Consider the following 25,171-nt stretch of genomic DNA (forward strand, 5'->3'; position numbering starts at 1 on the left):
GCTATGTGAGTTGTTCCTGGGAGGTCTCCCTATTGTCTTAGGCCTCTCAATAATTCTGTAATCCATTGATACTTTATCAGAAATCCCATTCCGCTACTAGAGTAGATTTTGCCCTCTATACACTGACCAAAACAGGTTAAATAAACACTTTCTAAAAAAAGGTCAAATATGCAATGGTTAGGATCGTGGACTCTGAAGGCTACTGCATGGGTTTGAATTCAGCTCTATCACTCATCTGCTACCTGACCTTAGACAAATTACTCACCTTTATGTGTTCCAGCTTCCTCATTTGTAAGATGATGATGATGATGATGATGATGATGATGATGATGATGATACCTATCTCATAGGGTTGGTGTGATGAAGAGATAACACATGCAGAGTGCTTTTATCTGTGCCTGACACCTAGTAACTGCTAATAAATATTTGTTTTTATAATATTGAAAAACAGAATTAACACTAACAATTAAATTAATTAAGAATTTATTGAGAATTCAAAAATTCTCAAAGATGAACATACTTAAACAAGTATAAAATCCTTTTGGCCAAAGAAAAAAAGCAAAATAAAGCTGCTATCACAAAACAACTTTTAACTTGGCTGTTTCACACTCAGAGAATGGCTTTCTTTAAGGAGAAAATACAAAACATACTTTGCAACTATGTTCCTCTTTTCCAGTACAAGTGGAATAGCTTGGCTTTTTACCTGTGATTCAAACTGGGTTTACTTGTGAGGTTTTTCGTGAAGGAGGGGCTTCTTTGGTTAAAACAAAAAACAAAAACTGAAAACTAGCAGTATAGCAGAAAGATTACTAGTCTTGGAATGAAAAAATACTGAGGACCGGAGGGTTACGTTCAGTAACAACAAAGGACTTTCTAGTTCTAAATATTTAAGACTAACAGAGTCTGTTGTATGCTACAGAATATTCTTTTTAACTCCGGTGCAAGAGATATACTGTGCATTTCCTTCGAACTTGGCTCTATGATTTCTTAAAGCAAAGTCCTGTGCTCTGAAGTTAGGCAGTCACCTCTGTGATTGTGGTAACACCGCTTCATCAATAAACTAAGGGATATAATATCTTCTTCCTGGGGTGCTATGGGAATTAACGAGATGGAGAATGACTGCATCAAGTTTAGGGTCAGTATGTGCTCAGTACTTATTAGCATCCTGCCCTCTCCCCACAAAAATAGAAGCAGAAAGCTGCATTTATTTCTGCTTATGGGACTAAGAGAGTGGGAGAAGTGAGTATATGGTTTTCACATTTTTACACTCATTAGAGGATGGCAATATATCTCAGGACAGATGAAACCAATAACTAAGGAACACAGTCACAAGTCTGAATTCTCTCCCTCTATCCCATGTGCTCTCTGTTCTACGAGGGCAGAGAAGGCTCCACCACTAAGCCCGTCCTCCAACATGAGAGTCCCATTTCTCCTGAGAAATGTTTGAGAATCTTTCAGATTCTACAGGATCATCCATTTCCTCCCAGCTGGCAAATATAACTACAACCTGTCGCACTGTAAGGTGCTGAAACTCTTCCATTCCTTATGAAGGTGCCAGAATTCTTGACTGAAGCTGTTCAACCAAATAAAAGTGAGTCTGTAAGATGGGCAGAGCTAACATTTATTCAATCAACAAATGCTGAGTGCATGCCACGGTCAGACACTGCTAGTCATCAGGACACATAGAATATGTGAATAGTCAACATAAAACTGCATGACGTCAGCCTGCTCATGTTATTCCCAGACATTGAATAAGTGACAATTTGCACAATGTTTCACTAAACACCTATTAAGAAGAAGATAACCACAATTGATGATATATAGAAAAAAAGCCAAATTCAGAATGTAAGAATTGTTGCCAGGAAAGTACATGGAACACCATCTAGTGCTGCAGGAGCTGGCTGGACAGATTTGTTAGTGATGCTTAGAAGGCTGGGGACAACTCTCCACAGTGCACTTTATGGACTGACAACTTTACTAGGATGTAAAAATTCATTTCCAACTCCCAGACTTGTTTCTATTCCTAAATAAAGAATGAGCCAAACAAATAAATGATGAAATATTGACCATGAACCCAAATATTTCAAGGCATGAATGGGCAGAAACCTAACATCTTTATCAACTGCAAAGAGAAACCTCTAGCAGACAGGTGAAGATGAAGAAACTTGTTTTGAACATAACACAAACATGTACAAATCTCTTAACAGCACTGGTGTCAGCAAATGCTTCTGTTGTTGCAAAAACCTTCTTCAAAAGAGTGGCGAGGAAGAGACTGACAAACAGAACGGAGCTATTTTTTCATCTCCAAAATGGCACTTCCTGGTCCACGGTGCTTAGCGCTGCAGATGTTGCAGAACTGTGCAGGAGAGTTCTAAAAATGTAATTAAAACACAGATTTTAAAAAATGTTCTTCTCTTTCTACTCTCAAAAATATGAGAGCATTGGTTGGGGGCAAGGAGGGATGTCACTCCTTCTCCTGGAGATCACTGCTGGTTCACCTAGGATTCCACCTACAAGAGCTGTCATTCTGTGGCTCAAAGGACACCCTATAGAGAAACAAGTCTAATGTGACCTGGAGGAACATGACACTAAAAAAATGGCAGTGTCATGATAGAGAAATCAGGTTAAGAAAGTTATACAAAACAAAAAAATGTTTCTTACATCTCTATAGCTTAACAATCATCAATTTTACCTGAACCGATTCACTTAAATATGCTTTCATAACATTTTATATACTATATTAAAGCATTTTCACAATTGGGAATTAGGTGAATTAATTTTTCTTATGAGACATAAAACTGTATTACAGTTTTGAGAACCCACAGAGCCACAGGATGACAGGCTACAATTCTGAGCACTACCCTCTGACTGCATCGATTTATTTTTAGCTGATGGTGGCCAAGTGGCCAACTCACCATGCTGGGCACGGGCAAGCACTCCTTGTGGAACATATGCCGGCAATGGAAGACCACCACGCTGAACGGCTTAGCTGCATCTGGGGATTAGGCAGCAGAAACGGGAGAAGGACTCAATGCAACAGTCAGATCAGGAACTTTAAAACCAGTCTTTTTTGTTTTTCCCTATCTTCCTACCACCCTCCCTGGCAACCATTAGCTTGTTCACTTTCTCTATAGGTCTGTTTTGTTTATTCATTTGTTTCATTTTTAGATTCCACATATAAGTGAAATTGTATGGTATTTGTCTTTGTCCGACTTATTTCACTTAGCATAATGCCCTCTAAGGTATTAACTGTTAATTGTTTTTTGATTGTTTTTATAGTTCCGTTCCTTCTTTTGTTTTCTTCCCTTGTTGTTTGCTGTTTTTCCTTAGTATTTTGTTTGGATTCCTTTATCTTTATTCTCTGTGAATCTTTTGTAGGTTTTTGGTTTGTGGTTACCACCAGATTTCTGTATATCACTGTACACCTAGAGCAGCTTATTTTAAACTGATAGGCATTTAAATTCAAATATATTCTAAAAGAATTTCATTGTTACTTCCCGCTCCGTGCTTTATGTTTTTGTAGTCAGATTTTAGATGTTTTTGTGTTGTGTATCTCCTTATTGCAGTATGAATTGAGTTTTGGTACTTTTGTCTTTTGACCTTTGTAGTAGCTTTTTAAATGTCTGATTCACTGTGTTTATTAAATATTTGCTTTACTTGTAATATTTTTTCCTTTCTTATATTTTCCTATTTCTGATTATGTTCTTTCCATTTGCTTAAAGATCCTTTAATATTTCTTGTAAAGTTGGATTAATAGTGGTGAACTCCTTTAGTTTTTGCTTGTCCGGGAAACTGCTTGTCCTTCGATTTTGAATAACCTTGTTTGGCAAGTTATTCTAAGTTGTAGGTTTCTTTATTTCAGCACTTTAAAAATGTCCTGCCACTTCCTTCTGGCCTGTAAAGTTGCTGCTGAGAAATCAGCAGATAGCCTTATGGGGTGGTTTCCTTTGTATGTAACTAGTTGTTTTCCTCTTGCTTCCTTCAAGATTGTCTCCTTATATTTAACTTTTGCCACTTTAATTACAGTATGTCTTAGGGGTCTATTTGGGTTCATCTAGTTTGGAAATCTCGGTGCTTCCTGGACCTGGATGTCTGTTTCCTTTCTCAGGTTAGAAAAGTTTTCAGCCATTATTCTTTAAATTAAGTTTCTATTCCTTTCTGTCTTTCTTTTCCTTCTGGGGTCCCTGTAATGCAAATATGTGTGTGGTTGATGTTATCACAGAGATCCCTTAAACTATCCCTGGTCTTTTAAAATTCTTTTTTTCTTTTGCTCTTCTGATTGGTTGATTTCCAGTAGTCTGTATTCCAGGTTGCTGATACATATTTCTGTATTAGCTAATCTCTTATTGATTCCTTCTAACACATTTTTCATTTCAGTTATTATATTCTTCAGCTCTGCTTAGTTCTTTACTATATTTTCTAAGTCTCTGTTGAAGTTCTCTCTAAGTTCCTCTATTCCACACTCAAGTTTGGTGAGAATCCTTATGACCCTTTTTTTTTTTTTATTTTTTAATCAGGAAATTACTTGTCTCCATATCTTTAGTTTATTTCTGGGGATTTTTCTTATTCCTTTATTTGAGAGACATTGTTCTGTCTTTTTGTTTTGTTTTGACTTTCTGTGTTTATATGAATTACACAAAATATCTATCTCTTCCAGTCTTGAAAAAGTGTAAAGAGAGATTTCTCTCTATATATGTGTATATCTTTTTGTTCATGGAAGGGGGCAAGTTCAGCATCTTCCTATGTCACTGCCATCTTGGACCTCTGTCTTAATCCAGCCTTAGTGAAAGTCCAGCTATAGTTAAATGAACTGCCTTAGGAGAATTACTTATTTACAAATGCACTCCTGAGTTGGGGAGGTGATCAAATGCGAAGGAGATATTACAATCATATTGCTATGTGAATCACTGATTACTTGCTTGGTCTCAAAGTCAATTACTATAACTACAAACTAGGGACAATTTCATAACAAATGCAACATCTATTTTAAAAATTATGTGTATGTATATGTGTATTCCCTCCTCTCAACACTCATCCCATTACATACAGAATTGTTACACACCACATACTTACTAAGGTTAATCTTGTAGCTTTATAAAAATACTTTCTGCTTGTTTACCTACTGCCTTTGCCAAGACCATCCACTGACTTCAGAGCAGAACTGGGTTAACTCCTAGGCTGTGACCTTGCCTTGTACTGCACTTCTGCAAGAATTTAATCTAATTATACAGTGCAGGCGTATAAAATCATATTCTGTTAAAACGCTGCCTAAAACACTATGAAAGCTCACTGATTCCCCTGCGCCCACTGTGGTTTTTAATATAAGCACGTAAAATACAAACCTAAACTCGAAATGGATTAAAAACTTTAATGTACGACCTGAAACCATAAAACTCATAGAACAAAACATAGGCAGAAAACTCTTTGACATTGCTCTTAGAAACATTTTTTGGATATGTTTCTTCAGGCAAAGGAAATAAAAGAAAAAATAAAAGAGATTATATCAAACAAAAGAAGTTTTACATATCGACAAAATGAAAACAATCTACTAAACCAGAGAAGATATTTGCCAATGATACATCTAATAAGGGGTTAGTATCCAAAATATATATAGACTCATACAACTTAATGTAAACAATCTGATTAAAAAATGCGCAGAGGACCTGAAGAGACATTTCTCCAAAGACATACAGATGGGCAATAGACATATGAAAAGATACTCAACATTACTAATCATCAGATAATGCAAATCCCACAATGAGATATCATCTCACAATGTCAGAATGGCTATCATCAATAAATCAATAAACGACAAGTGCTGGCAAGGATGCTGAGAAGACAGAACCCTCAAATGTTGATGGGACTGTAAACTGGTGCAACCACTATGGAAAACAGTGTAGAGGTTCCTCGAAGAATTAAAAATAGAACTACCATATGACTGTACAATCCTACTTCTGGGTATTTATCTGAAGAAATCCAAAACACTAACTCAAAAATATATATGCACCCCTGTTCATTGCAGCATTATTTATAATAGCCAAGACATGTAAGAAACCTAAGTGCCTAACAACAGACAACTAGATAAAGATATGGTACATACATACAGTGGTATATTTCTCAGCCATAAAAAAGAATGAAATCATACTATTGAAGACAACATGGATGAACCTAGAGAATATAATGCTAAATGAAATAAGTCATAGAAAAACAAATACCATATTTCACTTATATGTGGAATTTAAAAAACAAAATAAATGAACAAACAAAACAAACTCATAGATACAGAGAACAAATTGATGGCTGACAGATGAAAAGGGGGTTTGGGTACTGGGTAAAAAAGGTGAAGGGATTAAAAAGTACAGATTGGTAGTTAAAAAATAGTCACAGAGATGTAAAGTACAGCATAGGGAATATAGTCAATAATATTGTCAAAACTATGTATGGTGCCAGGTGAGTACTAGAGTAATCGGGGGGATCACTTCGTACGTTATATAAATATCTAATTGCTATGTTATACACTTGAAACTAATATAATTTTGTATGTCAGTTGTAATTGAAAAACAGAAATAAGAAAAAAAAAATCGAATCCTATTTATTTCCTCTAGACAAGACCCTCAGTGGAACAACTTCTCATATTCCTGCTATATTAAATAATCCCTTACCTGCTATATTAAACAATCCCTTAAATCTAAGTAAGTGTTACATTAACTAAATTACTTAGTACTTCTCTATGCTGAATTTATATTTAAAAAAGGGTTTTTTAGCATCCCGACAACTATGTTTTAATTTCTACTTTTAAATTATGGACTTTCCTCTTTTCAAGTCATATGATCTTATGTAAGGTGCTTTGATTGTATATGAAGATATATACCAAGACCTATAAAAAAAACAAATGCTTATGTCTCTTAAAGAGTCATGATTCCAATTAGATGGGGATAATGTTTCCATTGAAATGTGAGGTAACTTGGGTGCAAAATGATATAGAAAAGAAAAAGTTAAAGAAAAGGGAAAGTTATCTTATAAAAATCTTTCCCACATGCACACATGGTTCTTCTACCTTGGAATTTAAACATGTTGACAGTAAGTTGCATTTGATTTTGTTTTATTCTAAAGCAGTGCTTCTCAAAGAATGGCCCCAGAACCAACAGCATCAGTATCACCTGGGACCTTTTTGAAATGCAAATTCTCAGGTCCTATCCTGGAATTACTGCATCAGAACCTCTGAGGTTAGGACCAGCAATTTGGGTTTTAAGAAGCCTGCCAAGTGATGCCAACTTACTCCAGTTTGAGAATCTGAGCTCTAAAGAATGGCAGCATCAGCATGCAACAGAGTACAGATATGCGCTAAAATTCTTTAAACCGAATTATTTGGGAAGTTATAGAATTTTAGAAATAGTGATTAGTTACCTTCAAATTTTAATTCCACTCATCATTAACACATATTTGGGGATTTTTTTCCCCCCTCAACCACCTTACCTGATGGAAGAATAGGGGAAAGACACGATTCACAGATGTTCTCCTCTGCAAGGAAACACATACACTTGAGGTTACTCAATGTTTCTATTTGCTGTCTCTTATGAAAACAAGGCATTTAGTTCCAATATAGTTATTTCAATTTTACCCACCATCGACCAGAACGCCTTTCATTTGAGTTCGATGCATTTTCTTCAGTAAAGACAAAGAGTCAGCTACCAGAATCTTCTTGCAGCCTTCACGAAGCAGAATCTAATGCACACATTGTAAAAGAAAAACTATCTTAAAAAGACTCAAGTATGGGGGGCGGGGAGAACCTTCTGTTGGGGATTCAGAAAATTGGTATGTTTGAAATACTCCCAAGAAGCACTCACTGGTCCCCTGCCCTCAGTACCCTCTTCTTTCTCAGCCACTACCCATCTTTCAGGCTTCCATTCAGTCATGACTTGTATTTTTTCTTAATGTACATAGTGTGCAGTGCTTGTAAAATCAAATACCAATTCCAAAGCCTGGCACAGCAGGTCCTCTGTAAACTATCCCTATTGTTGTCTTATAGGTTTTCCTAATACAGACTCTCTCTGGCCGAGTTTGGCCCCTACGTGACCTGCTCATTCCAACCCCCAGATCTTTTCCCAGACAGAATACTGCTATTCCAAAATTGTGTATTTCATAAATCCATCTATTCGTTGAACAGACATGTACTGGGTCTCTATCATGTGCAAGACACCGTGCACAGAGCAATAAACTAAACAGATATGAGCTCTGTCCTAAACCCCTCCAGGGTACAACCTGTCTTCTTATCCTTCCAAATCGACCCAAACCATTTACAAATGCATGTGGTATATAAAGTGTAATTGACTACATAAACCCTCTAATTTGGTGACTGATTCTTAAAGGGCTGGCAACTGAAAAAATGACCGTGGATATTAAATATTCTGTCACAAGATTCACTTCCTTATTCTTTACCCAAGTACTGTACTGTTTTGTTTCTTTATGCATTTTTCCTGTTACTTTGTAGACTTATTTCCTCTCTCTCTGCTTGGAGAATTATGAGAGCTAACAAGGCTTCAGCAGGCTCAGAAGTCAGGATGCAGACAGCAGAGGTCAAATGCCCATTTCTGCTTGATACCAACTTTGGTTTCAGAGCTGGAAGCATAATGAAGACAAAACTGCCCACACCCACTTTTGGGCAAGTGAGATGCAACATACCTTACCTTTCAAACCCTGTCCACAGTGTGAGTTTCCACCCTCTTCTGGATGTTCTTAGGTGTTTTATTGGAAATTGGGAGAGGCTGTGTGAGGTGTGCTTAAGCCAGATGCTTTTTTTTTTTTTTTTTTTTTTAACCAGAACTCACTGCTTTTCAAAGAGGGAGACACTCAAGGTCTAAAGGGCTGAGAGGCTCTGGTGCAGGGCCTGTGGCTTCCTCTTCTGGCCTCATGTGTCTTATTACATATGCATCTGTGCAAGTTACATGTAACTGCTGTGGAAATCCATATGATGATGACATTGCCACCCCACTGTGATCCAGCTCTGGATTACAGCAAATACTATTGTCAGAGGTCTATCCTGCCTTTCTTCACACTAGAGTCACTCTCAACTCTAAAACCTACATGGGCCCCAAATTGCTTTCTGTTTTCATGCCACTAGGGAAGGAAAGTACGAAAGAGACTAATTTGGTCCTCCATTCCCAGCGTCTATAACAACACGTGCTCCTCTCAAATCCCAAAGAGCATGGCTTTGGGTGAATGCAGCCAGAGGGCTTTTCCCCAATTATAAGAAGGCAAATATTCAAATAAAACAGAACTGATGTCCAGATTAAAGTTTTATACCTGCAATTTTGAGTACTGGTGAGCAGGAAATAAGTAATGGTTTTACTATCTCTACATTGAGACACTGCGTATGACGTTTTCTTCTTTAACATGCTACCAGAAATTTATTTTTTGTGATCTATTTAAAAAAGACATTAGAACTTTAACAGACATCATTAAAGTATTCAGAAAAATAACAACTACAGTAAGAAAGCTATCTAAGAAATACTGATGTCAGTAAACTTTAAGAAAATTTATAAGCAAACAATATAAAGCTCCTCAGCCTCTAATACCAAAATAAAAATTCAAGAAAAATAGTGTCGATCACAGTATCTTTGGTAAAGATACTGTTTTGAAAAGAGCTAGCTCTGATGCCCAGTGGGTGTTTAAGGTCTATTACATGAATAATACAGAAGGGCAGACCCAGCAGTCTAGACAGAAGCCACAGTGTCTGCAAATGTAAAGAAAACAGCAAAAAAATAAAAAAAAATTTTAAAAACGCAAACTTAGAAAGAACCATTTCTTCACGAGGATTACATTTTTTCTAAACAGGGACAATCAATCTGCCTGCAGAAAGTATTTTCTAGGAAAAAGTTCAGAGGCACATAGTATTCAGAGGCACATAGCCAGTAAAGGGGAAGATACATAAATACAGCTTAGTATGTTACTTTCTACTTCAAAACCTAAGGCTTCAAATCAGAAAAACATGAAAACATGTTAACTTCATTTACATGAAACCAAGCAGATATATTAAAAAATGAGACCTGTAGAAAAGTCATTTATTCTATAACATCTGTAGTAATCCAAAAGCAATCAGAGGTAGTGAGTGAAAGACTGTACGAGAATAATGTAGTATTATACAGGTATTGTTTTCGATAACAGACTTATGATTGGGCATTGTGTTGACTATGGATTCCCAGTAGCAAACACATCACTGACTCATGAAAAATGTGCTTTTGTTGACACTGATTTTGAGGCAGGATAGATAGCCTACGGATGTCCCTTCCTCTCCAGGATAAGGCTCCAAACAACTTATCCTTTGTCCTTTGTTCAGCCCTCTCCTTATTTTAGCTCCTGCAGGGAGAGACTAGCCAAAAAACCAGGAGGCAGGATAAGACAGCCTTGGGACCCTCCCCCGCTTCTAGGATAAAACTCCAGAATTTTTCCTTTGTCCTTTGTTCAGCTAGCCCTCTCCTCCCAGTTTTAGCTCTGGCATGCAGAGATAAGCCAAAACCAGCCCCTTCCAGCTTAGATACCACCTTTGGCTAGTTATAAATCATTATGTCATATGCACTGCAAATACTACGGCTCCCATCATGCACCTGGCACCATGACAGTTCCAGAAACACCAAATACGAACAGGAAACCGAGCTCCCTGCCTACTGGGAGAAGAGGACAAAGTCTCATCAGTACCACATCTCAGCCCTGCCCCCAAGGAAAACAAAAGCCCAGACATCTCCAGCACAACTCATCCTGAGTTCATCTGCACTTCGCTCTTAAGTGCGTACTTTCACTTTAATAATCCTTGCTCTTTCCTGCTTGATGTTCATCTTGCCTTTGAATTTTTTCTCATGGCATAAGACAAGAACCTGGACACCAGAACTCCAGGTTGAGTCCTCTCTTGGACTTCTGTCCTCTTCTAGCTCTCTGGTACTCTCAAAAGCCAGAGTTGGTATTTCCCATGAAAGTCTTTACCAAGACACAGATGGCTGAAAGTCAGATGCAGCAGCAGTTGGCTTAAGGTGTTTTTTTTACCCCTTCCTGACCTTCACATTCTTGATTTCCAAGTACGTCCATCTTCTGAGGTCATCTTGCCCAGCCTATCCTCCCAGCTGTGGAGTCTTGCCTTCTGCCTGTCTTCTGTCCTTGCAAACCTAATGTTATTTACACACTTAGGGCACATATATTCTCTTCTGTCACCCAGGTTTTTAATGATCAGAATGGCATCGAATCACAGATACTCGCATTTTGAGTACTGTATTTCATGACTTTGTGCTAGTTTTCTTTTTAAAATATGAGATATTTCAAATATATAGGATATAATAAAATATACTCAAGTCTCTACCACCTAGATTGAACAAATCTGCTACTTTGCCATGTGCTTGAGATCTATTTGTTTCAGAAAATAAAGTATTATAGATACAGCTGACACTTTCTTGCATTCTACCTTTCCTTCTCTTTCCTTTCAAACACAAATTCAACTTTCTTTAGTGTATGTCCAACTAAAATATGCAGCTAGCTGGGGCTCATGTAACATAAATCTGGTCAATGAGATAAATATGGAGCCTGGGAAGGCATCCCTTTCCCATATGAAAAAGCAAAGCCTCATTAAGAAAAAATCTGTTGCTTCCCACATCTTCCTGCCTGGAATGTGGACATGAACCCTGGAGATGCAGCAATCTGGAGATACATATTCCTGCTGATGAATGTTTAGGCTGTTTCCAGTGTAGGGCTATTAAGGATAAAGCTGCAAAGTACATTCTTGCATAGATCTTTTTGTGGATGTGCTTGTCACCTCTTTGGTAAATGGCTAGGAGTGAAAACTGTGAGGGCATAAAGTAGCTGTATGTTTAATTTTTAAAATAACTCAGTTTTCCAAAGTGATTATGCCATTTTACACTGCCACATGTTAAGCTTTGCTATCTGATAAACATACCCTCCTATTCTTCTTGAATAATCTTAGCCTTTTACTTTTTACATATAATTTAGGACCATAAAAAAGTCTTCTGGGTTTTGATTAGAATTTTACTGAACGGATGATTACTCTGGAGAGAACTGATAACATTTAGAATATATATCTACTTTTAATAATTAAATAAATGGTCAGATTCAATTTGCTAATGATTTATGTAGAATTTTTGCATTTGTGTTCAAAAAAAGACATAGGGCTATAATTGTCTCATATTATCCTCAGGGGATGTTGGTAACATTAGATTTAGCACCCCATGAGGAATTGAGCAGCTTTTCCATTATGTTCTCTAGAAGAGTTTATGTAGGATAAGAATTGCCTGTATTTAAAAGTTTGATAAACCTTATCTCTGAAGTTATGTGAATGATAACTTCATTCAATGATGCTTTTATTATTGCTGTTTTGACTGATGTGATTTACTTAAAGACTGTAGGTCTATTCTATTTGCTCAAGTAAATTTTAGTAATTTATATTTTCCTAGAAAAATTGTTTTCAAATATACTAATATAAAAGTTTGTAGCATTTACTTACTTTTAAAATCTTGCCTGAATCTGTAGTTATATTTATCCTTGTTTGTTTCTGATATTTGTTTCTTTCATCTTTTTATTGATCTATTTTGTTAGAACTTTTCCTATTTTATTAGTCCTTTGATTCTCTCCTCTGGGACTCTGGTGAGGACATTTTCATCCTAATATTCTTATCTCTGTTAACCAATCATTTTTATATTTTCTATCTTTTAATTACTCTGTGCTGCATGCTGAATGATTTCATCAGATATATCTTCCAGTTATTTAATTCTCTTATTCGGCTGTGTCTAATCTAATATGTACCTTCTCCACTGAATTGATAGTTTAAATGAATAAATATACACACAATTTTAAAGAATTCTATTTGGTTATTTTACAAATATTTCTATTTTCTATCACATTGTGCTATTTTTTATTATGGTGTCTCTTTTTTCTTACACGTCTTTCTTTTAAAAGGGCTTAGTAATAAATGCCTTTGAGATTGATCTAGTATTTTTGGTTCCTGGGAATATTAAATTGTATCAATTTTCATTCTTTTGCGTTTTGTATCTCCTGACTACCCTTCATGATGTAGTTTGCAATTCTTTCTATTGTGAGCTCACTATCAATGGAGAGTCCTGTGTGTCCTAGCCGAGGGAACATCATTCTGAGAGGCTTCACTTTTGCTCATTTTGAAGTCTCAAGGGATTTCAATAGTTTTAGAAGAGTGTTCATAACCACAATAGTATATACCCAGATCCTATGTTCTTATGGGTGACCGCTATCCTTCCCCAACCTTCTCTCTCCCATTCACCTCTGAGAAGATGGTGAGCTCCCTTGTCACTTTCTAGAACCAGAAGGCAGATTTTTTCCTATGGCTTGAGACTCAGGCTTTGTGCATGGCACTGATTTTAGTTCCTCGTTTTAGGTGGGCCAATGGCTATTTATCCTGATCCCACATAAGTATAAGATGCCCTTAATTTAGTAACTATATCTGCTACTCTAAGGTCTGCCACATCAACAACATTCCCCTTCCACTTCAGATTTGCTGCTCTCAGTATTTCCTGGCTCCTGGTCATATCTCTTTTGAGATCAGCTATGAATTAAAAATAAATTATTTTTTAATATCCTAGTTAATTTTTTTAATAGGAAGAGGGTATTCACTTTAGTCTATCATCTATCCAGAAATCTAAAGCTACTCTAGTTTAGAAAAATAAATGTCTAGTTTATATACTGTTGACTATGTTAAGCAAAGCAAATATTAATAGAGATTACATCTATATTTACTCTCTTTTAAATCTATTATACTTGAATTCTTAAAATCTTAGTCTTTATCACTGACCTTGACATTTGATCAAATAAATTTTTACTCTTTATTTACTTTAGGTGTTAAAAATTTAGTCTATGAGGATTTTCTTTTTTAAAAAAATTATGCTGTTTCCCCATATCTCTTTCTCAGACTTTATGGAATCTGCAAGTACATATTGAGATGTCTTCGGAATATCTGCATGCTATAAAAGTTAAGCTTATAAGAAGGTTTAAGGATCATATTGTCCCTCTCCGCACAAGGTAGTCTGTTTGACAAATGATGCCAACTGCCTTTTCAAAACTCAAGCCATTTTCTGCCCAGCAAAATATTTCTTGCCTGTTTCCTCCTGTTTTATTTTGGTTTCCTATTTTATTCTGTGTTAGATAGCCTTTGATATCACTTTCAGAAATTAAAATCAGTTTGAAACACCATTGTGTCATCTATGTCTCCAATTGGTAAATAAGACACCATCATTAATTTTTGCTTTGTAATCTGTAGCTCATATTAGAATTTCACTGAGGCAAGTAAACCACTATCTGATCTTTTCTTTCCTCAACTTCATAATGGCGTCAGTTTTCATCTTAAAACATATTTGTAGGCATTGCTTGCCATGTACAGTATTACCTTCCAAACATTCATGTTCCTTATGGGACTGTCCCTTATTTTTCCAAGGTTATTCAAATCAATGGTTCAACTTCCTTCCATATCCTTCTTCACCACTCTTATTTTCTTAATACTATAATGTTTCCCTCTATAGTTCTAAGTTTTTCTAAATTCTATGTTTTATTAACCTTTATTCTTTCCTCTTCATCATTTAAGACAACCAGTTGAGGCTTCTATAAACAATTTGTTACAAGCATACTTTGTTCTACTATAAATTTAAAGAAGAAAGTATAAGATAGCTGCTGAAAACCAACATGAGATTCTAGAGTCTTTCTATTTGCTTTCTTATTTTTCTGAAGTTCATCATCATTGATATAATCCAAACCAAAAGCAAAACACTAGACTCATGGATATTTTATAGAGTAATAAAAGAACTGTACATCAGCAAAGTTATTATGGTCCATTAGAAATAGCTGTCATGGGAAAAATGCCATAAAAATTGCCATTTCTAAAATTTTTATTTTAAAAGATTTTTTGAATGCTGAACTTTTTGCTGACATTGCCTTATTCATACTGCAGTGCTTATCATTAGAACTGTAAATGACAGTTATCTGGTTTAATAAGACCTCAATATGATACCAGAGCTAGACTGGGAAAACATTTTACTTAATTTCTCATCTATCATTTAGGCAATAGTGCTATGGGATTTGAATTCAACTTGAAAAAGCTTTACTTTTTGTTAGGATTATTATCAAAGATAATAATTACAGAAAAAGAAAAAGGAGAAGATAGAAAGTCTCTAAGATCTCATGTTAGAGATAAAAAAATATATAAATGCAACCATATTTAAATTTACAATAGTACAAAGTATGTATGTACCAAACTGATTAAAGAAGCTCTAGTTGGTTGTTGTAGGCCAGTTAAGTCACCTAAAAGCTGTGATGAGGCCAACCTCAAATAATCTGAAAAAAAAAAAAATCTATGTTATCTTAAAAATTTATTTCAGGGATTTATAAATTTAAAAACTTCATTTTAGGAGAAATCTAGAGCTTATATACTATGTATCAATAAGAAACCCATGTGGGCCCAAAAAGACAGGTAAGAAAGATGTCACTATTTCCTCTTAATTCATTTGTCTCTGGATTTCTAAGTAGAAAGATATGGGAAATGATAAAGAAATATAGGAATTATAGCAAATGTAAATATGAGAAAATAATTTTGCTAGACATGGAAATGTCTGAAGTCAAACTACCTATATGCATGTCTGTGTGTGAAGTTTAATAAAATGGAAGTGTTAAAACTTTTTACTTCTCCTAGAAATATTAATTCCAATCATGAGTCACGGGAGCGAAGGGCTGCACCCTACTCACCTCCAGGTCTATGACACAGTATATGGAGGCCCTGTTGGTACCCCATGCAGTATCTGACACAAAAGTCTCTCAAATATTTAAATAAGTGTTTATAATCATGTTACTAAAAAAATTGCACCTAAAAATCTAAGCTACTTTATTACAGATTCCAAAATAAGTATTATGAATGATTTACACTGAAATATTAAGTTAATACTATGTATTTGCATTCATTCTATGAAGGCATGTTCATGAAATGACTCTATTATGAAGTATGGTAAGGGCTTCTTTTATCTTACTGAATTCATGAAGCTTTTAAAATTTGTTGAATAGTTATATTAACATTGTGACAAGGTATAAAAACAATAAGTTAAAATAAATTTTAAAAACTTAAACATTAACAGTGTGGTTGATTAAACTATTTCCTTAACTTGAATGACGTCACATATTTCTTCAGTTGAAGAAAGTTGTTGCATTTTAGATAACATGAACTTTTAAAACCAGAAGAGATGTTCATTTACAATTTTTTTTCCACAACTTTCTCTTACCCTCTTCTCTTACAAATTAGCAATTTGCTATGAATGATCTCCCAAAGCATTTCAGTGGTCAAATAAGTTTTAAAATTCTAAATATTCTATTGCAAATCTGACCCTTTGAGATTCCCAGTACATATTAGCAAAAACAAAAGAAAAAGAAAAAGAAAAAGGTGCTGTGCAGCCCCGTGACAGCCTTTCTTTAACATTTGACGATGACTCCTTATGTTTACTGAATGGTTCCCCCAGGGTCATTTCACCTTACTGCTTTGCCTGCTCTCCCAATATACAGAATGTTCTAGAGTCTTACGAATTCATGAACCTACAAAATTTCCCCCCAATTTTCAGGATTAACAGGATTGACAAATTTTTACCCTATTCAAACATGTGAAAATCAACTATAGTTTTAAGAAACAAATAAGACAAAAATCAAACAAAAACATGTATGTGAAACCTTTCTGGAAACCTCAAAATGTTCTATAAATAGATTTAAGGTATTTTTACAGTGATCCCTAATAGGTTGCCTAAAGAAAATAAATGGTCATTACTAAAGAACAGTAGCCTTTTCCATAGAAAAAAATTATAAACTCTTTTTACATATTTAAGTAGGAAGTACCCCCCTGAAATTCTTTAAACAACCTGCCCCAGCAGAGTATTTTCTCTCTGCATCCTCCAGCAAGACCTCTGAGCTCCAGCGGAGACTCCAGGTGCAATGGTTCCCACAGGCTCTGCCACCTTCCCTGTGGGTTCCTCCCACTTCATCCCAGAAGAATCCTAAGGAAAAACTCTCTATACATTTTAAAACATAAGATGATAAAATATTGATTTAGCAGCTGTTTTAGTGGATATTTTTTATATGGAATTCATTTTGCACCTAATAATTTTGTTTTTATTCCTGGCTCAGAACTATGCAAATTTATTCATAAAAAAGGATGAGCAGTAGTGTCTATGAGCATGGTTCTCTGAATTAAGAAACTAGTAAAAGGGATCTATTAGGACTGTACAGGCTAAGAAAAAAGCAAGGCACATTTTTTAAATTTAGAGGCTGGGCTTCATGCACTACAGCTAGAGGACAGAAGGGATAATTATTTCATCACTTTCCTTGGGGTAGAACTGTTCAGAGACAACTAAATGACTTCTCAAAAAACTTGAATTTGAAACTTTGAGCACATCCTGGCATACCCAAGGGTGGTAAGAGCCAGGAAAGTACAAGCCATTATCAAGCTCACTCACATTCAGAGCTTTATAAGGTTTGACAATGAGACTACTTTCCCTAAAGTTCAATTCCAAGCCTCAGAATTAGTGAAGTATTCCCTGCCTGGATTGCTTTTCTGAATCCCTTGGGAACTGCACAGATGCAAGCACTTCATATCACCTCCCCTTGTCTAGTCACCCATTCCTATGTTACTCTTTCCTTCTTTGCCTTTCTCATTTCTCTCTCATCACCTTACCCTGGGTCAACTGCAAACTTCCAAATTCCACTGTAAATAAATACCTATATATCTTGAAACTTTTTGCCGAACAGGCCCTCTATCTCTTTGCTTTAACCAAATACCCATTTCTCTCCCATGGCAGATTTCCCACAAGCTCTCCTGAGTGAAGGCTCCTTGTTTTCTCACATCCCACCTCCAGGAAACCTCTTCTCCTTTGAAGTTGTGTCACCCAGTAATACCAGAGTCACCTGTGGGTTGCAAGGCTAAGCTCCCAGGTCACTGAGAACGTGAAGCCTACTTCCCCCCACCACTTCCTTAGTGCCCCTTTGGATGACTCATTGTGCCTTCAGTTTCTACACTAATTCCACTCCAATGACCGTTACCCTCACTCCACCTTTGGAACATGTCCACAATGACTCCTTTCAGAAATTTGAATGTAACAGTATCCCAGTCCTTGGCCACAAGCTCTTGTCCCTCCAGCACTACCACTCCTTGGTTATCTCTCACATCTCTTCTTGCTTCCATCTTTCTCAATTTCATCTCCTTTTCACCATGCTTCTGATCTGAGGCCTCCACCCTGAGCTCGGCAGGCAGCCCCCACTCTGTATCCTTCACAGTGACTACAGATCCTCATCACGATGCTTCTCTCTTTATTCACTCTGGGAACCACTTCTCGACCCACAACCTTATTTTTTGGCTCTATCTGAAAAATCTTCATGTTTCCAGGAAAGAAATTTCATCCACATTATAACAAAATCTCATTTGTTAAATAAATGTACTTTAGTTTTGAGTTCTATGGAAGCTACAAGCATCCAGAAAAATACTAATTGTTAGAGTCCTTGTAAAGAAAAGATTAGGATGCTTTGTAATTAGCATATTATGTGAAAATGGGTTCTATTGCTTTTATCACAAATTCTGAATTATTAAAGATAAAAGTTGTATTAGTCTAGAAAACAGACAAAAGATTAAATAAATGCTGTATTTTAACAGGTTTCAGGTAATGGGTTACTGAGTGGCTTCAAAGAAATTATCAAACTATTTGAAAAACATTTTTAATTTCTCCAAAAGAATACACTACTCATTCTATGTAAAATGGCTTAAATGGGCTGATCTAATTGGCAATGTGCCTACTTCTACACCTTCTCCAATGCCACACTACATTTACCACATAAATGCATGCTCATCAAGAAATTTTGGAAATGGCTAAAAAATTGAATGGCTTCCTTAATGAGTGGTATTTCTAGTTTCTGTTTGAACAGTTTCCATATATCTGGGCTTAAATACAGTTGACCCTTGAACAACATAGGTTTGAAATGCACAGTTCCACTATATGCGAATTTTTTTCAATATATATACAGTAGGCCCTCCTTATTCCCAGGGTTTTGCATCCTCAGATTCAGCCAACCTTGGACTGAAAACAGTATTATTTTCAATCTTTGGTTGTGAATTCACAGATACAGAGGGCTGAATGTATCCAACATTCTATGCCACTTTATATAAAGGACTTCGGCATCCATGGATTTTGGTATCTGTGAGAGAGCCTAGAACCTATCTTTCATGGATACTAAGAGAGAACTGTAGTTATGTTTTTGGGGAATCAAAAGTTATACATGGATTTCCAACTGTGCAGGGTTTGGTGCTCTAACCCTTGCATTGTTCAAAGGTCAATTGTAAAATGTAACTACCAAACTGAATTATTTGACATAGATGTCCAAAATAAACTCTAGAAATGTTTAGCTAGTAGTTAGTCAACTCACTCATCATGCTCATTTATCCAAGAAAGGATACTTACTTGCAAATTGTAGTCCTGCAGAATTTTAACCAAGGAATCTCTCAAATTGGGAATCTCCATTCCTTCCTTAATACGGTGAATCAATAGAATTGGGTCAACGTGTGTGCCAATGTTGTTCAGCAGGCCAGTAATAAACGCTACAAAGTACCACATAACATATAAGCAATGAACGAAGTGCAATTTTAGGCCAAAAGTAACTCAAAGAAAAAATTATTTCCTTCAAAGTAAATGTTAAAGTCATTTGAATTTCTAAACTCTTAAGAACTAATATTCTCTTACTTTTCTCATGACATAAAGAAGAAGCTAAATGAGAAGAGTTTAAAATAGCTGGAGAACAAATGATTACTTCAGAATACAGTAACCCCCCTGCCCCTTTATCTTCAGGAGTTATAGTCCAAGATCCCCAGTGCCTGAGAATACAGGTAGTATGGAACCATACACACACACGCACACAAATACATGCACACATGATGTTTTTCCCTATACATACATACCTATGATAAAGTTTAATTTGTAAACTTTAAGCACAGTAAGAAATTAACAATGACAAATAATAATAAAACAGAACAATCATAACAATATATTGTAATAAGTTATATAAATGTGGTCTTTATCAAAATATTTTATTGTACTGTATCTCACTTAAAGGAAGCACTTACAACTTCTCTTTGGTATATCTGAATTGCCTGCACCGCTATTCTTGTGCTTTAGGCCATTATTAAGTAAAATAAAGGTTACTTGAACACAAGCACTGTGATACCATAACAATTGATTTGATAACTGAGATGGCTGATGGGTGGGTAATGTTTACAATGTGGATATGCTAGACAAAGGGACGATTCATGTCCTGCATAGGATGGAATAGGATGGTGTGAGATTTCATCAGGCTATTCAAAACGATGTACAACACTTTTCACCAATATTCTGCAAGGTAGGAATGCTATTTATCCCCATTTTACAGAAAAGGAAATGGGTTGGTTAACTAATTCATCCAAGGTCACATGGCTAGCAAGTTAGAAGCCCAAATTCAAACCTAGGCCAGATTCAACTCACGGTGTGTTCCATCACACCCACTTTACCTTCCTTAAGGTCCCTAAACAACTACTTTATCACACTAGACTAAACTCTCAAAGAATATGTGCACGTAACTACCTTAATCTGAAATTGACTTAAATGATATTATCCTCTTGCATCTCTTATTATTAAAAAGACAATCATAATAGCAGTTTCTAAAACTTGAAAATCTTGAAATAGATAAGTCTTCCCACCAAAAAATTTTAAAAAAGGGAAGGGAGTGGGGAGATTTTAAATCACTACTGCTAGCTTCTGGATCATTTGCATATCTTTAAGAGAAGACTTGGGTTATTGTTAGGTGACTGCTTTAGTTTCTTTTCAAAATGGGAGACCAATACAACTGGTGAAGCAGAAGGCTAACAAATATAAGCTCCTGATGCCGAGTTGTGAAAGTGTTTGCTATTACAGTGAACATCCAAATATGGTCAACGTCTGCTGACAGTAATGTTTCCATAAAGAGAGACTGGTATGGGCTATACATTTTCAAAATAAATGTCCCCACATATATCTAAGAAAACCAAAACTATGCCATATCACATTTATTCAATTTGAGTGCAGTAGGTAAAACTATGCCTCAAGGGGACACATTATCAGGTTAACCACTTGTTCTTCATCACATTAAGGTAACACAAAGTGAAGGGGCTCCGGGTTTCTCTGCACAAACGTGTTGGAAATTGTTACAATGTACCTGGTCTATTTTTATTATATATACTTTGCCATATTTTTAACTCTGATGTGTCTTGAGATAATTCTTTCTCTAGACAAAACTGGCTATATTGAGAGAGAAAAGTTATGATCTCAGATGGTTTTTCTGCTTACGTGGTTTGTCGATAGAATATAAAATCAGATCTTCCCAGAGCTCTCCATCATCTTGCTCCTTGGCAAATTCAATTGCTTTATCAACATCATTTAATTCCTCCATGATCATCTTCAGGGCACTTCGGCTATTACCCATTCGGCCTAGCAAAGATGTGGGAAAACTTCATTTATGACACTTTAATAAAACATTTAGGGTATTTTTATTAACTTTTTAAAAAGAAATAGCATATCTCAATTTGTTTACACAGTTTGAAAGCTAAGACAAAAACATATTTTCTAACATGACATTAGCATATACTTCTATAACACAGTAAAATAAATATCTCCTATTTACTGGATGTTTACTGTGTGCTGAGTACTCATTTGAGTGCTTCCTGTGAATTATATCACTTAATCAAAACTAGAATCTTATGAGGTATGTTCTACTAATGTTTTGATTTTATAGAAGAGTCAGTAACTTGCCAAGATCAGCACCTATATGGCAAACCTAGAATCCAAACTCAGGTCTGTCAGATTCTGACAGTCCTATGATTTCCTTTGGATGCCTTCACACCCGGATACAGATAAGACTTTTAAAAGCCTTTGAGTCATTCTGCTTCTTTAAGTAGCTTCTCATTTGCTCTTCTGATACACTTTGTGCCAACTGCAAACTCAACCTCATTTCCTTCTCCTTCAAGTTGAGGGGAAAGCCTTTCAATAACCCTTATGAAATGAAAGTATTTACCAACTATGCTTCTATTTGGTTAATTATCTTTACATACTTTGCTCATTGATCTATTGGCAATTTAGTGGTTTTATTAACAATTTCCATGAGTTTTTAATATAGTACATGTAGAAAAGCTTTACTCAGAAGAAGGACAGCAACTGGCTGGCTGTAGGTCATCACTCTTCCTCCTGGCCCCTGGCCTACGGCAGGAACTAGTAATGGACCTTGAAACCTTCTCACTCTGGACAGCTACTATCAAGTGATAACGGCTGGCTTGAAAATAAACAAAATCCCATTTGTTATATCTTCTATTGCATTTTGTTTTTCCTGCAAATATTATTCCCACAGTTTATGTCTTTAAAAATTATTAATTTTTTTTACTGTTAGAATTTTTAAGTATGACTTAAAGGGAGATTATGTCTCCCTTTATAACTTCTCTACTGTTTCCAAGACAATATAACAAAAATCTACTAGAGTATTTCTTGGGAGGAAACACTAAAGAAACACCTAATATAAACTCTATGTTTATGCTACCAGAACTTCCTTAGGAAATCTTCAAGAATCTACATTGCTTTATGTAAGTGGTTTATTTTGGAGGAATGTGAAAAGTAAGTTCTGCACCATGGTATCCATGATATAAAAACTGTGACATATGTAGAGGCAGCAGTCAGAGGACCAAGGACAGCTGATAGCTAGATTGTACTAAAAAGTGTTCCTCTCTCTCCAGAACTTCGATATTCAATTTAATTTCTTCTAGTTACTTAAGGTGTAATTTTTCAGTATGAACATTACTTATTTTCTACCAAGATGATGGTAATATAAGCTGATAACTTTTTTAAAAAATGAAGAAACCTGTCATGCCACTTACAATTATGTTATGAGGTGTGAACTGATAGAGTTTTGTTTATTACACAATATTAAAATGTTATTCCAACAGCACTTATTAAATAACTCTTCTTTCTCTATTGAATTGTGAAATCTCTTTTTCTATGTATTAAATTCTTATACAAAATAGGCTTTAACATTTGTTACTTTGGTCTAATATCTATATCTATTCTTGAACAATTTATATCACGTTGTCACCCCATTTCTTAGTTTATGGGGACCAAAATTAGTAAAAGATACTTACTCAGAAGATAAACTGTCTCTTCTACAAAGTTTCTCTGTTGACAGATCTCCAGAGCCTTCAAATAAAGCAGGACAAAAATGTTACTATGGGTTACCACACAAGGACAAATATTAACAGTCATTTAAACACTGCTTCTCTTTAAAAACAAAACAAAGCAAACAAACAAAAACACAAATCTCTTTAGGTTCTGCTGCTGGCTGTACCCATTCAGCTCGCAGGGAGGTGCTGGTCCCTACACAATTTAACATATTTGAGACAACTCAGAACATTTCATGAGCAAAGGCAGAAAGCAAAATGCTGAAAGAAAGGCTCTTCCCATGAAGCTTTCTCTCTTTACATTACTCTGTTTTTTTATAGTACTGCTCCCCAACTGATCCTTAGTCCTTGGTTTAAGTTCTGTTTCCCTCCACCAGAATGAAGCTCCCTGAAAAGACTGCTATTCATTGCTGCATGTTCCCAGTACCGAGTGTATCACAGCCCAGTAAACATCTGTTGCATAAATAAATAGATACTGGGGATATTTCTATTGACAACTCACAAGGTTTAAAAGAGAATTCTGCTCAAGGATCTGTCAAGAAAAAACACATCTGACAAGAAGGATCAAAAAGAAGATCAAGGAAAATAAATGAGGAACCACACACAAATGACATTGCTTTGAATGTAAAAAAAAGACACTATGGGATTATAAACAATTCAATAATCTAAATGAACTGGCACACATTTACTATACACTGTGTGCTGGGCATAGAGGGTCAGTTTGGATGGAGATGCAAAAATGATGGTGATGTAAATACTGCTGCTGACATGAAAGAGGAGGAAAATGAGGAGATGAAGATAGCTCAGTTGTAGTGGAAGCAGCATGAGTCTGACAAGGAAGCGCAGGGTCCAGAGAGGGTGACAGAGATGTGCCAACACAGAATCCCATGACCTGGGGGAGTATGAAGAGGGCCATGTGCTCAGATACAGGACAGAAGCTCCAGCATGGCCCTCTTATAAACAGCTTTGCAGAGGAGGTGGCATCTGAACTGTGTGCAGTGTGATGAGTCAGAGTTCACCAGGAACCTAACTCATATCCCCGCTACTCAACCTTCTTATTGTGTTGCTTTGCTTTAACTTAAAGCATAGAATCTTTACTGTGGCCTCAGGGCATTCACGATCTGGCCCTGTGTTTCTCTGCAGCAACACTGCACGCCCTGCTCATCCCTCTACTGTGACCCTTTGGCCTGGAGTGCTGCTCTCCCTCCTCACTCTCCTTTCTTGGCAAGTCTTTAAGACAAATCCTCCTTGGACCCACACCAGAACAGATCTCAGGCACTTTCTCTCATTGCACCCTGCCCACATCTTCAGAATTGATCGCAGGTATGATTACTCCCCTAATTGTTTATCTTGTTTCTGTGGGCTGGGACCATGTGCACCTCGAGCCCTGTGTTTTGCACAATGCCTGGCTCATGGTAGGTATGCAATAAATAATTTTTCAATAAATGATCAGGCAAAAAAGGTTTCAGGAGGAAGTTTACTGGGTTGCATAGTTAAAGCAGTCATTTAAAACAACCAGCCAAGGTTGGTTTATAAACAAGAACCAAGGAGATAAAAAGAACAGCTCAAGTTCATTAACTCTTTTGGTTCAATGATCTATCTTGGGAAATAACAGCAGGAGCTAGTTTTGACATTTTGATTTTTGACTTAAAATTTTATGTCAAGTATATATTTAAATCTGTGTCTCTGGTTGGAGATAAACAACTAAAAGGAGGGAAAAGTGCTGATCATAATCAATGTAAGGGGGAAAAAAACCAAACCAAACATAAAAAAGGAAAACACAAATAACACCTTACTTTAGAATTGCAGTGAAATTAGGATAGTGTTTTAAAGTACATAAATCATTTAAATGAGAAAATGAGAAAACCCAAAGGTCATAATAAGAAGGAAACACTATTAATTTCATTACTC

The 25,171-nt window shown here is 36.0% G+C and overlaps 1 protein-coding gene across 4 annotated transcripts in view; it reads right to left on the minus strand.

Moving 5' to 3' along the window:
• Positions 1-1,603: 1,603 nt before the first annotated feature.
• VPS41 (VPS41, HOPS complex subunit) overlaps positions 1,604-25,171 on the minus strand; it is a 166,988-nt gene continuing 143,420 nt past the window's right edge. For 3 of the 4 annotated variants that reach the window (XM_023521282.1, XM_011376693.2, XM_011376694.1), the window contains 7 exons: positions 23,225-23,279; positions 21,390-21,530; positions 19,497-19,633; positions 7,626-7,725; positions 7,477-7,521; positions 2,916-2,995; positions 1,611-2,371 (listed from right to left, as the gene is read on the minus strand). In XM_023521282.1, coding sequence (XP_023377050.1) covers positions 2,291-2,371; positions 2,916-2,995; positions 7,477-7,521; positions 7,626-7,725; positions 19,497-19,633; positions 21,390-21,530; positions 23,225-23,279 — 639 coding nt within the window. In that variant the 3' untranslated portion in view covers positions 1,611-2,290. Of the gene's footprint in view, positions 2,372-2,915; positions 2,996-7,476; positions 7,522-7,625; positions 7,726-19,496; positions 19,634-21,389; positions 21,531-23,224; positions 23,280-25,171 lie in introns of all 4 variants that reach the window. The other variant, XM_011376692.2, reaches the window with a different exon arrangement.

This window comes from Pteropus vampyrus, unplaced genomic scaffold, assembly GCF_000151845.1.
Source record: "Pteropus vampyrus isolate Shadow unplaced genomic scaffold, Pvam_2.0 Scaffold302, whole genome shotgun sequence".
Lineage (NCBI taxonomy): Eukaryota > Metazoa > Chordata > Mammalia > Chiroptera > Pteropodidae > Pteropus > Pteropus vampyrus.